The sequence below is a fragment of the Malurus melanocephalus genome, unplaced genomic scaffold (assembly GCF_030028575.1).
Source record: "Malurus melanocephalus ecotype Western Australia unplaced genomic scaffold, MMel_1.1 scaffold_1147, whole genome shotgun sequence".
NCBI lineage: Eukaryota > Metazoa > Chordata > Aves > Passeriformes > Maluridae > Malurus > Malurus melanocephalus.
The window spans coordinates 25,132-37,056 of NW_026624379.1; the positions used below are offsets into that span (position 1 = coordinate 25,132).

The window sequence follows — 11,925 nt, forward strand, 5'->3', positions numbered from 1 at the left end:
TCCAGGGCTGGCAGCACTTTCCTGCTGCAGGGCTGCAGCTCCATCTGTGCTCAGCTCTTCCCAAAGCTGCTTCCTTCCAGATCTGCCCACTCCCCTCAGCCATTACAGAGCAGAATTTGGGTGGAAAACCTGCAGGAAAAGGAATGTTTGAAATTTTCCTGGAGCTGGGATGGTTCCTGCTGTCCCTCGGTCGTTTCTGTCGCGCTCTCAAAGCTCAGTCATCGTTTTTGCAGGCTGATTTTGGGAATTTATCTTTTGGGATCTTCCTTCTTGCTATGACCCTGTCTCCAAGGGTTTGGTGGGTCCTGATGACTCGAAGGAAATTAAACTGGATGGAGTTTTGCAGTTTTTTCCCAGCTCTGACAACACAGGGAGACTTTGGGAAGTTCAGGCAGACACAGCCATCTCTTGAAATGACTGCAAAATGCCTTTTTCCAGGTAGCTCCTTCCTCTGAGYTTTGAGCTTTGCCTCAGCACATCTTAAAAGCTCTTAAGGATGTTCTTGGCCCACATCCAGGGGATGTTTTAAGAGCTTGCAGCCATTTTGAAATGGAGTTTTAATATGTCAGCAGCAGAGCAGAAAACTAAGAGAGAGTTTAAACTGCCAAGCACTTCTTGGCTTTTGGGCTCTTCTTTGTATTGATGAGACCGAGTGGAGATTTAGTCGGGGTTTTATGGGAATGGTGGATCTGGGAACCATCATGATCGATGAGCAGACTGGAATTAAAACACCACGTGGGTGTGAGGGTTGTACTGAAAGGATGATGGGCTTTACAGGCAGGAATAATTCAACASTTTTATGGTCTGAAAGGAGAAATCGGGGCAGAGCACCGAGAGAAAACGAGGAAGTGAGGGACTGAGAGAGCAAGKAGTTTGTGTTTGGGCAGTGGAAGGAAACAGCTGAGATTTCTCCATGGAAATGGGGGTCAGGCACTGGGAGAGGTTGCCCAGGGAGATTTGGRATCCCCATCCCTGGAGGTATCCAAGGAATGACTGGATGTGGCACTCAGGTCACAAATTGAACTCGATGCTCCAGGAGGTTTTTTCCATCCTCAAGGATTCTGGSATTCTGTGCCATTCCAGCAGGGAATGTTGAATTTCTGAGTCAGTCCTGCTGGAAGTTCCAAGTGCTCCCTGAGCAGAGGGTTCTGACCCTGCTGTGTCCGTCCACCCGGCCCAGCTCAGCTCTGACCTTTGGATTTTGGCACCTCCTGTGTCTCCAGGTGAAAAATGCTTTTAGTCCTGCCTTGAGCTGCAGGTTCCTGCACAGGGATTGTTCCCGTGGGAAATGGAGACCTCTCGGAATGGCTGAGTGGGGTTTGTTTGGGATATTCCTGTTTGCTCCCAGCTCCTCCTGTCCGTGGGTGCTCAGCGCAGTCACCTCGGCGGTTTCACTGCTCAAAAGGGTGGGAGCTTTGGGGGATTTGTGTCGTTTTGGGGACACAAACCCGGTGAGTGTCCTGGTGGGGTCAATGTCCTGCTCCAGAGCTGCACAAAGAGATCTCAGYAGGAAGGGGATGCGAGTCCTGGAAAGTTTGTGGTGTCAGGAAAAGGGGGAGAGCCGGTTCCTAGAACTGGGTGTCCCCTGAGCACTCTGTAATGGCAATTTTGCAAAACTTGGGGCCTTTTAGAAGGTTGTTCCATGCCAGGGTTATCTGCTCATTAATTCTTGATGCTGCAATTTAAAAGCTGTCCAGGTTTGTCTTTAAAGTGCTTTTGGTGGGGGCGCATTAATGGCTCTGCTAACGAACCYTCCTCTCCTGGTGCCGAACCGCAATCTGATTTTGATTTCCTTTGCAAATAATTTACTGCTGCACGGTCTAATTTGGCCAAATGAGCTCAAATGCCGTTGTTTCATTGACGAGGATGGAAATGACAAATTTCCTGAGTCTCCTGGGGAAGCCTGAGCTGGCAGAGAGCCCTGCTGGATTCCCTTGGGTTGGGGCTGTGCAAACAGGATTGAGTCTGGCTGTGCTCTGGGACCATCCTGGGGAGGCTCAAAATGGGATAAAAGGTGCCAGGGAAAAGGATTTGGGTTCTCAGAACACACAAATCTCTGTTTTCCCTCTGTTTGGGTGCTCTGGTGTGGGGCACCCACAGACCCCGTGCTGCTCCCGCTGCGGGGAGATGGAATCACAGAATCCTGCCCAATGTTCACACAAATCTCTGCACAAAAATAAAGAAATGAACCTCACCTCTCCAGCATTCTGCAGCAAAAGCATAGGAAAACGAGAGTGAAAAGCCCCAGGGCTGTGTTGAGGCTCCGTGCAGCACTGAGGACGATGCCCAAAATCCGGCTCGACTAAAGCAGAGGCCGAGCAAAATTCAGAGAATAAAAAAAGCCCAGTTGTGTTTGCTTTCAGGACCTTCAGGTCCTTCCAGGGCAGTCCCACACCCCAAATGGACCATGGCTCACAGGTTTTTCACCCTTTTATCAGTTTTATTTGCACATTGGGGCTGAATCCTCCAATTGACTCCAAACTGGCTCCCCCCAATTCTCTGTTGTTTCCATCCCTTGGGGTCTGGCACAGAGAGGTGTCCTTGAGTTTGTTTTGTGTAAAAATGAGAGAGCAGGAGCTCAGCACTGTCTGTGGAGTCTGGATTAACCCCTGAAAAAATTACAGGGTTACAAAAATCTAAAATCTCAAATCCTAAAATCAGGGACGGTGGGTGGGGCTGGGGGTCTCTGTCAGTCCCTCTGTCCGTAAAGGAGCTTCGTAAAGGAGATTATTCTTTAAAAAACAACAAAAAAAAAAACCCCATTCTTCAAAAACTTGTAAAATGCTGGTTTTTTTACCCTGGAAATTGTTTGTTCTGTGCAATTCCTGCCTTGGTTTTCCTGCATTAACTTTCTCTCTTTTTCTCTCTCTCTCTTTCTCTTTTTCTCTGCAGACCTTTGTAGTACTAAACAGAGGGAAAACACTCTTCCGATTTAGTGCCACACCTGCCTTGTACATTTTAAGTCCTTTTAATCTCTTTAGAAGAATAGCTATTAAAATTTTGATACATTCATATCCTTTTTCTTGCTGAGTTACCTTTGTGCATTCATTGAAAATCCCTTACCTTTGCTCAGTCCTGCACATGGAGATGTGGATTGGCTTCAGAACRTAGAAAAAATATTGGATTTTCTGGATAAAAAAAGTATTTCTTTAGTTAAATGCAGTGAAGGGAACTTCTTTATTTTCCCTCAGTGCACACAGGAGGAGTTTTGGAATGGATATGACTTCAGGTTGTGCTTTTGAAGGAGGCTTTAAGAGCTGCTGAAATGGTTAAAATGAATTAAAATAGAGTTAAATAAATACTCAAATATTAAATAGRATTATTATCTGGACCACAAGGCACTGACTGATTTCTTGCTCCCTTTTGGCATCTCTCAAAATCCTTCTAATGGCAAAGCTCTTCCAAAATGTCCCATTGCAAAGGAGCTGATGGTTCTGAGGAGAACAATAATGTCCTTTATTGACTCAGCTTATTTATTTATTTATTTATTTATTTTGAGAAAATGAACTCCTATAACCTCCCTTCCTGCATCTCGGATGGAGGAAAAGCTTTTCCATCTTTCCAGAGTTGACTGGGAATGTTTTCTGTGTTATTTCTGGAGGCCTTTCCTGCCCCTGGATGTGCTGGGATGCAGCTCAAGGCCTTTGGATAATATCTGTTATATAGAACTATATATATCGTGATATATATTTATATATCTGTAATTATAATTTTATATTTATAACTATATATAGTTATGCAGTTATAAAATGTATATATAATAGAATATATAATATATATAAATATAAAATAGGAAAAAATCTATTTTAAAATGAATACTGTGTATAAAAAAGTGTATATAGAGTGTAGATAATACCGCAATAATGTAAATAATATAATATAAAAATTAAAATAATATAAAAAATAATGTAAATATATCTAAAATATAAATAATTTTATTTCCTGTGGCTGCTGGAAGCATCCCAGGCCTCATTTGCAGCCCAGAAATGGTTGATTTTCACTGCAGTCAGTGCCATTTGGGGATGTGAAAGTGCCACCCGTGTCCTTTGCTCCTTGACTGTGTCCCACAGTATTTAGCATGATCATTATGTGCACTATTTTGACCAACTGTGTATTCATGACTTTTAGTAACCCGCCCGAATGGTCCAAGAATGTGGAGTAAGTACCAATTGTTGCCTTGAAATTCCAAATTTATTTTGACACAATTACTTGAGATCCTCTTTTTCCATGCCTAAAATGCCATTTTTTCCTGGCAGGTACACATTCACTGGGATTTACACCTTCGAATCTTTGGTGAAAATCATCGCCAGGGGTTTCTGTATAGATGGCTTCACCTTCCTGAGGGACCCGTGGAATTGGTTGGATTTCAGTGTCATCATGATGGCGTGAGTGGAGAAATTCTGAGTGTTTGTGTGCTGGGGATGGGGCCTTAGGTTGGGGAGGAAAGAGAAATTCCAGGGAAAAAAAATCGAGAAAATAATTCGAGGAAAAAAATTCGAGGAAAAATTCGAGCCAAAATTTGAGGAAAAAGAAATTCAAGGAAAAAGAAATTTGAGGAAAAAAATATTTTTATATTATAGCAATTATTTGTACTAATTAATTATAGAATTATTTAAATGACACTCTTTAAATTACACTCCAGGAGTTGAATGTTGTCCATGTGAAGGTCCTCAGGGCTTGAGTTTCACTTCAGAGCAGTCGTGGAACTGCTGTGATTCTGAGCTGGGAACTGGTGATTCCTCTATTTCTCCAGAAATGACCAAATTCCATCCCAGCGGCTTTAAATCTGCAATAAATGTCCTAAATCCATCATGGTTTCTGGAACCCTTTCCATTCCAGAGGCCAGGCTTTTCCTGTAGGCTCAAATAAAATCTTTTTTGGGTCAAGGGCATTATTTGAGTTTTTTAAGGCTTTTATTTGAATTTTTGAGGCCTTTCTGCACCAGGAAAAATCTGAAATATTGAGCATTTTTTTGCTTTTTCATACCCAATTTCTCCCCACGCAGCACAGAGGAAGTTTTCTCTAAGCTGGAGTAAAATACAACCCTGTTACTCAGCCTCTTCTCCTCTGTGTATCCTGGGTTTATCCCCTTGCAAAAAAAGGGAGAATCAAACCTTCCTGTGGCTCACAGACATTGGAGCGGTGAAGGATTAAAAACGGAGGATGCTAATTAAAAACGAAGGATGCTAATTAAAATGAAGGATGTTAATCAAAGCAGCAGATGATGATGATGTTTTCTTAAAACACCAAGTGAAGCGAAAATACCTGAGAGCCCTGAGCTGAGGGGATSATCCATCCAATGGTGGAATCAGGGAATGGTTTGGGTTGGGAGGGACCTTAAAGCCATGGCCAGGGACACCTTCCCCTGTCCCGGGGTGCTCAGGGTTATTTGCACCAAATCTCAAATATTTCATATTTTCATTTCTGCAGAGATGGCAAAGTTTCGAGTTCTTGTAGGGCTGAGTGAAGTTGGGGCACCAGGGGATAAAAAAAATCTGTTGGAGAGAGTTCAGAGCAGGGACAGGGGGATGGGGACAGGGACAGGGATGGGACAGGGATGGGGACAGGGACAGGGACAGGGATAGGACAGGGACAGGGATGGGACAACAGGGACAGGGATGAGACAGGGATGGGACAGGGACAGGGACAGGGATAGGACAGGGACAGGGATGGGACAGGGATGGGACAGGGACAGGGATGGGACAGGGACAGGGACAACAGGGACAGGAACAGGAATGGAGGGAATGTTTGGAGCTGTTCCAGGGGAGGGTGAGGTTGGACATTGGAAGAAAATCCTTCCTGCAGAGAGGGGTCAAACATTGCCCAGGGAATGGGCACAGCCCCGAGAGCTGCAGGAGGGTTTGGACAGCGCTCCCAGACACGGGATGGGATTTTGGGGTGTCTGTGCAGGGCCAGGGCTGCTCTGGGTGATCCCTGATCCCCTCCCAGCTCAGGACATTCCCTGATTCCACAATCACAGGTGAGGATGGGGACCCAGCCGTGCCCCTGGGCACACTGGCAGCACAGTGGAAAAGCTTGTTGGGTGTTTGTTTAAATTCTACCCTGAAAACTGAATGCTGTCTGTACATTTATTTAAATTCTACCCCGAGATTTAAACGCAGTGTCTGTACATTTATTTAAATTCTACCCCAAGAGCTGAACTCTGTCCGTGCAGAGCACTTTAAGCTGAGTTTTGCCCCTGCAGTTTTGTCTCCTCCCTCCCTTCAATGCCGCTCCTGAAGCGTTTTTAGATCTCGAGCTGTTCCTGCAAGCAGAGGATTTGTACGAAGGGAGGTGACCCCAACGGTGCCATTAACTCTGGTTTAATTCTGCAGGTATATAACAGAGTTTGTAAACCTAGGCAATGTTTCAGCTCTGCGCACTTTCAGGGTTCTGAGAGCTTTGAAAACTATTTCTGTAATTCCAGGTAAGGCGGCCCCGGGTTGGTGTTTAGGTGTCGGGTGCAGGCCCCTGTCAGTGCCGTACTGCTTTGTCCGTAGTGGTTGTTTTGATTTCCGTGTGTGTTTTTGTCATGGTGTTCTTTGTGTGTGACCTCCCTCATTGCAGATATGTCACAGAGTTTGTGGACCTTGGGAATGTCTCAGCATTGAGAACTTTCAGAGTTCTCCGAGCTTTGAAAACTATCTCTGTGATTCCAGGTGAGAAGCATTCGGCGTTCCCGGCTGGCCTTTGCCTGTGCCTCTTCTCCGTGTCCCCCTCTCCTCCTGCACTGCTCCTTCCTCACAATTTGGGATTTTTTGGATGGGATTTGCAGTCTGTGTAATGAAGCTGTTTGAAATCCAGATCACAGGATGAACATGATTACTCCACACTTCTCTGTCCCTTTGTATGCACGTTGCATTCTGATCTCTGAAACTAAAGCCAGGCTTAAAAGTTGAATTGCATCCCAGAACCCTGGGGCACATCCCAAAACCCTGGGGCACATCCCAGACTGCCAACCCCATCCTGCACTGCCTGTCTGCATGATGATGACAATATGATGATGATATGATGATGATGTGATGATGATGATGATGATGATGATGATCATGATATGATGATGATGATAATGATTTGATGATGATGATGATGTGATGATGATGTGATGATGATGATGATGATGATGGTGATGCTCTCTATGCACCCAAAGCAGGAATTCAGGAGATTCTGGGTGCATGTGTGGGGTGAGCACGGCCACAACAGCAAAAAGCTGCTCTGCCTCGGAGCAGGGCTTGGGCATCRTGAAAAGCTTGGAGAATGGAAGGGAATTTCCTTTCTAAGGAACARAACTGTGCATTTTTGGATCTTTATGTTCCTGATGTGGGTCAAGGCTCTGTTGATCCACGAGGGTTTTGTAGAAGGAGGAGGTTGGAAGATTTCTGGTCAGGGATTTATTACARAATGTTCACGTGGCCTCAGCTGGGTCTGACTGGCCCCAAATCCAGCTGTGATTTKKTTTTTTTYTYCTCCTTCCTCYKTTCACTGCTCATTTATAAATGACAGAATCATCATCCAGAAAGGYTGATTAAAGGGGCCTGATCAGTGTGGTTTCTACACCCAAAATCCTGAAAATTAATGCTGAGTTCTCCCCACTCACGAGTTCTTCCTCTCAGTGGTGTGGGGAGCCAGCAGGAGCCCTGGCTGAGCCTGAGCTCAGTTTTAGTGCTGAGCCTGGGAATGATCCCGATGGCCTCAGTAAACCCCAAAGCAGTGAAATCCCTCCCCAAACACACCAAGAAAGGGAAAATCCTTCTCCTGAAGGGAAGGGCAGTGCTGAGTTCAGTTGAGCAGGGTAAACCCAGGATGGGGAAGTTGAAGGTGTTGGATCTCTGTGAGCTGCTGCAGCCTGAGCTCAGCTCAAACACGGCTGAACATGCCCACGAGGGGTTTGTGGCAGCAAATCCCAGTTTAATCCTCRTTTGAGACAATCCCTGGGCGTGGGGACGTGATTCTCCCCATTCCAGTCTTGCTGCAAGGCTCAGCCATTCTCAGGGACAAACACTGGGATTTTGGGGTTGTTCTGGCTGTTTCTCCCCCTCCCATCCCGGTGTTGTTCCCAGGCTCCCTCATCATTTATTCCCACAACTTTAGAGCTGTTCCAAAGCACTGCAATAATTCACATTTTCAGGCTGTTTTCCTGCTCCAGGGATGATTTCTGCTCTCGTTTCCTCCCCCCCAGGCCTGAAGACCATCGTGGGTGCCCTGATCCAGTCGGTGAAGAAGCTGTCGGATGTGATGATCCTGACAGTTTTCTGTCTCAGTGTCTTTGCCCTCATCGGGCTCCAACTCTTCATGGGCAACCTGAGGAATAAATGTGTGATTTGGCCAGTGAATGTCAACGAGACCTTCTTGGATAATGGCTCCAGGGGCTTCGACTGGGAGGAGTACACCAACAATATGTGTGGGTATTTCGGTGTTTCTGCACTCCCTAAAACCTCCTGATTTGGCTCCGTGCACACCCCAAGAGTTCCAGCGTTGCTCGTGCTGTGTTGTGTCTGGTTTTCACAGTAAAAAAACCCTTGTGCAGAAGTTTTTCAGGTTTTTCTTCTTTAATCCAGCCCTGCTGAGATGTTCCTAGCTGAGTTCATCATTTAGAAGGGTTTGGCTGTACTCTTTCAGCTGAATATTTTGTGCAAAATCTGTGATAAATTTTAACTGATAAATTTTACTGATAAATTTCTCAGCAGTGAATTCAGAGGGCTCTTTCAGTGAAGGTTTTTACAGTCTACTAAATCCTCTAACTCCACGTGTGTGTGAAGGAAATCTCTTCTTTTTCACCTTCAGCAAATTTTTACATCATTCCTGGCGCCCCCGACCCTTTGCTCTGCGGTAACAGCTCGGATGCAGGGTGAGTGCTGAGCTTCAATTAACAATTAATCAATTAACAATCAATTAACAACCAATTAATCACTGATGTTGGCTTGTGCTGGCAAAACCTCTGGAACATTTCCTGTCTGTTCCTCTGTTGTTCTGCTGTGATTTCACCAGATTTCCCATTTCTTATTGAATTATGACCCCAGTGCTGATGCAGTGTAAGTGACATTTTCCCTGTCAGGTTAACAAAGGCTGCCCGTGGCTTTATTTCCCTCTGAATTTGATCTTCAGGATCAGCAGGGAAGGGTGGATGGAGCTCAGAAATGGGAATTGTTGTCTCCACTTGGTTTTCCAGTTGGTTTTCCAACTCTTCTGGGCGAAGCTCCCGCTCTGGGCTCAGCAGCATCTCATTTCCACGGGGTTTTCCTGAAATCCTCTCCTGATTTGGCTCAAATGCTGTTTTTTGGGAGGGTTTGGAGCATGGAGAGCCCTGACCCAGCTGTTGTTTCTCCCCAGCCAATGTCCAGAGGGATACACGTGTATGAAGGCAGGACGCAACCCCAACTACGGCTACACGAGCTTCGACACCTTCAGCTGGGCTTTCCTGGCTCTGTTTCGCCTTATGACTCAGGACTTTTGGGAGAACTTGTATCAATTAGTGAGTAAACGCTCAGCTTTGGTGTTTCATAATGAGAATTTGGGCTTTTGGGAGAAATTGTAGCAATTAGTGAGTAAACGCTTGGCTTCGGTGAGAATTTGGGGATGAAACACGAGACAGAAACGTGAGAAACTTTCTTGCATTTCCTCTTTTTAAAAGAGAGGAATCACTTTAATTAACTTTACAGCTAAAGCTGCACAGTGAGGTTTTTTTGGGGCAGGAAGGGCACATGAGCTGTCAGCAGGTGTTGGATTTGAAGGGCTGCAGGGTCCAGCTGAGCTGTGAATTAATCCAGGAGGTGCCTGAGCGCTGCCTGCAGGGGCTGTGCCCGTTCAGCTCTGCTCACAGAGGGCTCTTTGGAGGGCACAGAGTTTTCCTGTGACCTGAGGGTGCTTTGGGGACCTCTCTGGAGCAGCTTTTTCTCAGTTTGGTGTGTTTTAAGGCAGTCTGAGCCTGGGTTTCACCCTCTGCCATGCTGTGAATCCTTTTCCGTTTCCATCCGTTGGGGTTCCCTTAAGGGAGGGATGTGGATGGCACCTTTTGTGACAGGAAATGTGCAGTGGCTCAAAGCTCTGAGGGAAATCTTCAGCACTGCTGGATTTCCTTAGAAACATTCAGGTCAGGAAATTTGGGATTGCTGAAAACTTTCATCCCTGAAATCACTTCCTTTCCCCTTTCCTAATCCCTCCTCCGTTCTTTTCCAGACTTTACGAGCGGCAGGAAAAACCTACATGATTTTCTTTGTGCTGGTGATTTTTGTGGGATCCTTCTACCTGGTGAATCTGATTTTGGCTGTGGTGGCCATGGCCTAYGAGGAGCAGAACCAGGCAACTCTGGAGGAGGCCGAGCAGAAGGAGGCAGAATTCAAAGCCATGTTGGAACAACTGAAAAAGCAACAGGAGGAAGCACAGGTGAGAAAAAATAAAATGAAATTCCTCTCTGTGAGGGTGGTGAGGTCCTGGCCCGAATTGCCCAGAGATGATTTTGCTGCCTGCACAAAAATTTTAACAAATCCCAGCTGAAAGTTCCTTCCAAGGAGAGAAAAAAACATCTCAGTCCCACCCCAAAATCTTTTATTCAGGTGCATTAAACCAAACTCTTTCTTAAATCAGAAAATGGAGATGAATGCTGGAAAGATGAGATTTCTTTGTCCTTGTCAGGCTGCTGCCATGGTCACCTCGGCCGGGACGGTCTCTGAGGATGCAGTGGAGGATGATGGTGGGGGGAGGATGTCCCGGAGCTCCTCAGAGATCTCCAAACTCAGCTCCAAGAGCGCCAAGGAGCGTCGGAACAGGAGGAAAAAGCGCAAGGACAAGGAGCTGTCGGAGGGGGACGAGAAGTGCGACACTGAGAAGGTGTTCAAGTCGGAGTCTGAGGATGGCATGAGGAGGAAAGCGTTCAGGTTGCCGGATAACAGGCTGGGGAGGAAGTTTTCCATCATGAACCAGGTAATTTTCTGCACCTTCACTGATGGTTGTGGTGGTTTGAGGTCAGGATTTGGATTCCTGTTGGCACCTCAAGGGATTTGCCTCCTGTCCTGAACCGTGGCGGGGCAGGAGAACACTCAGGGCCCAGGATTAGGACATTCTCTGGCAGGAATTGTTGGATGGAGAGAAATGGAGAGAAACCCCATTTACAGGGGATGAGTGCCAGGATGAGGGGAAATGGCTCCAAACTGCCAAAGGGCAGGGTTAGATGGGACATTGGGAAGGAATTCCTCCCTGGGAGGGTGCTGAGGGGCTGGCACAGGGTGCCCTTGGCAGTGCCCAAGGCCAGGCTGGACAGGGCTGGGAGCACCCTGGGACAGTGGGAGGTGTCCCTGCCCATGAGGTGGCACTGGACAATCTTTAAGGTCACTCCCAACCCAAACCATTCCGTGATTCTCCAAACCCACTCCAGCAGTGCTTTGTGTCCACCCTTCTCCCCCTGTTCTTCCCCTTCTCTCCCTGTTCTTCTCCTTCTCATTCCACTTTTCCCCTTCTCCCTGCATTCTTCCCCTTCTCACCCCACTCCTCCCCTTCTCCCCCTGTTCTTCCCCTTCTCCACCCATTCTTTCTCTTCTCACTCTGTTCCCCGCTCTCCCCAGTCTCTCCTCAGCATCCCGGGCTCCCCTTTCCTGTCGCGCCACAACAGCAAGAGCAGCATTTTCAGCTACAAGAGCCGTTTCCGTGACCCGGTGTCAGAGAACGAGTTTGCTGATGACGAGCACAGCACGGTGGAGGAGAGCGAGGGCAGGAGGGACTCTCTGTTCATCCCCATCCGYGGCCGTGACCGGCGCAGCAGCTACAGCGGCTACAGCGGCTACAGCCAGGGCAGCCGCTCCTCGCGCATCTTCCCCGCCCTGCGCCGCAGCGTCAAGAGGAACAGCACGGTGGATTGCAATGGAGTGGTGTCCCTGATCGGGGGCCCGCCCTCCAGCATGCCCGGGGGCCGCATCCTGCCCGAGGTGAGTG

The 11,925-nt window shown here is 47.1% G+C and overlaps 1 protein-coding gene across 1 annotated transcript in view; it reads left to right on the top strand.

The window, feature by feature from the left end:
• Positions 1-11,925, top strand: part of SCN8A (sodium voltage-gated channel alpha subunit 8) — a 49,709-nt gene that overhangs the window by 12,407 nt on the left and 25,377 nt on the right. Inside the window, exons 3-12 of the mRNA XM_057387148.1 lie at positions 2,893-3,011; positions 4,069-4,158; positions 4,257-4,385; positions 6,568-6,659; positions 8,180-8,401; positions 8,785-8,848; positions 9,331-9,472; positions 10,177-10,383; positions 10,633-10,920; positions 11,559-11,918. Of these exons, the coding sequence (XP_057243131.1) occupies positions 2,893-3,011; positions 4,069-4,158; positions 4,257-4,385; positions 6,568-6,659; positions 8,180-8,401; positions 8,785-8,848; positions 9,331-9,472; positions 10,177-10,383; positions 10,633-10,920; positions 11,559-11,918 (1,713 nt within the window). The remainder of the gene's footprint in view (positions 1-2,892; positions 3,012-4,068; positions 4,159-4,256; positions 4,386-6,567; positions 6,660-8,179; positions 8,402-8,784; positions 8,849-9,330; positions 9,473-10,176; positions 10,384-10,632; positions 10,921-11,558; positions 11,919-11,925) is intronic.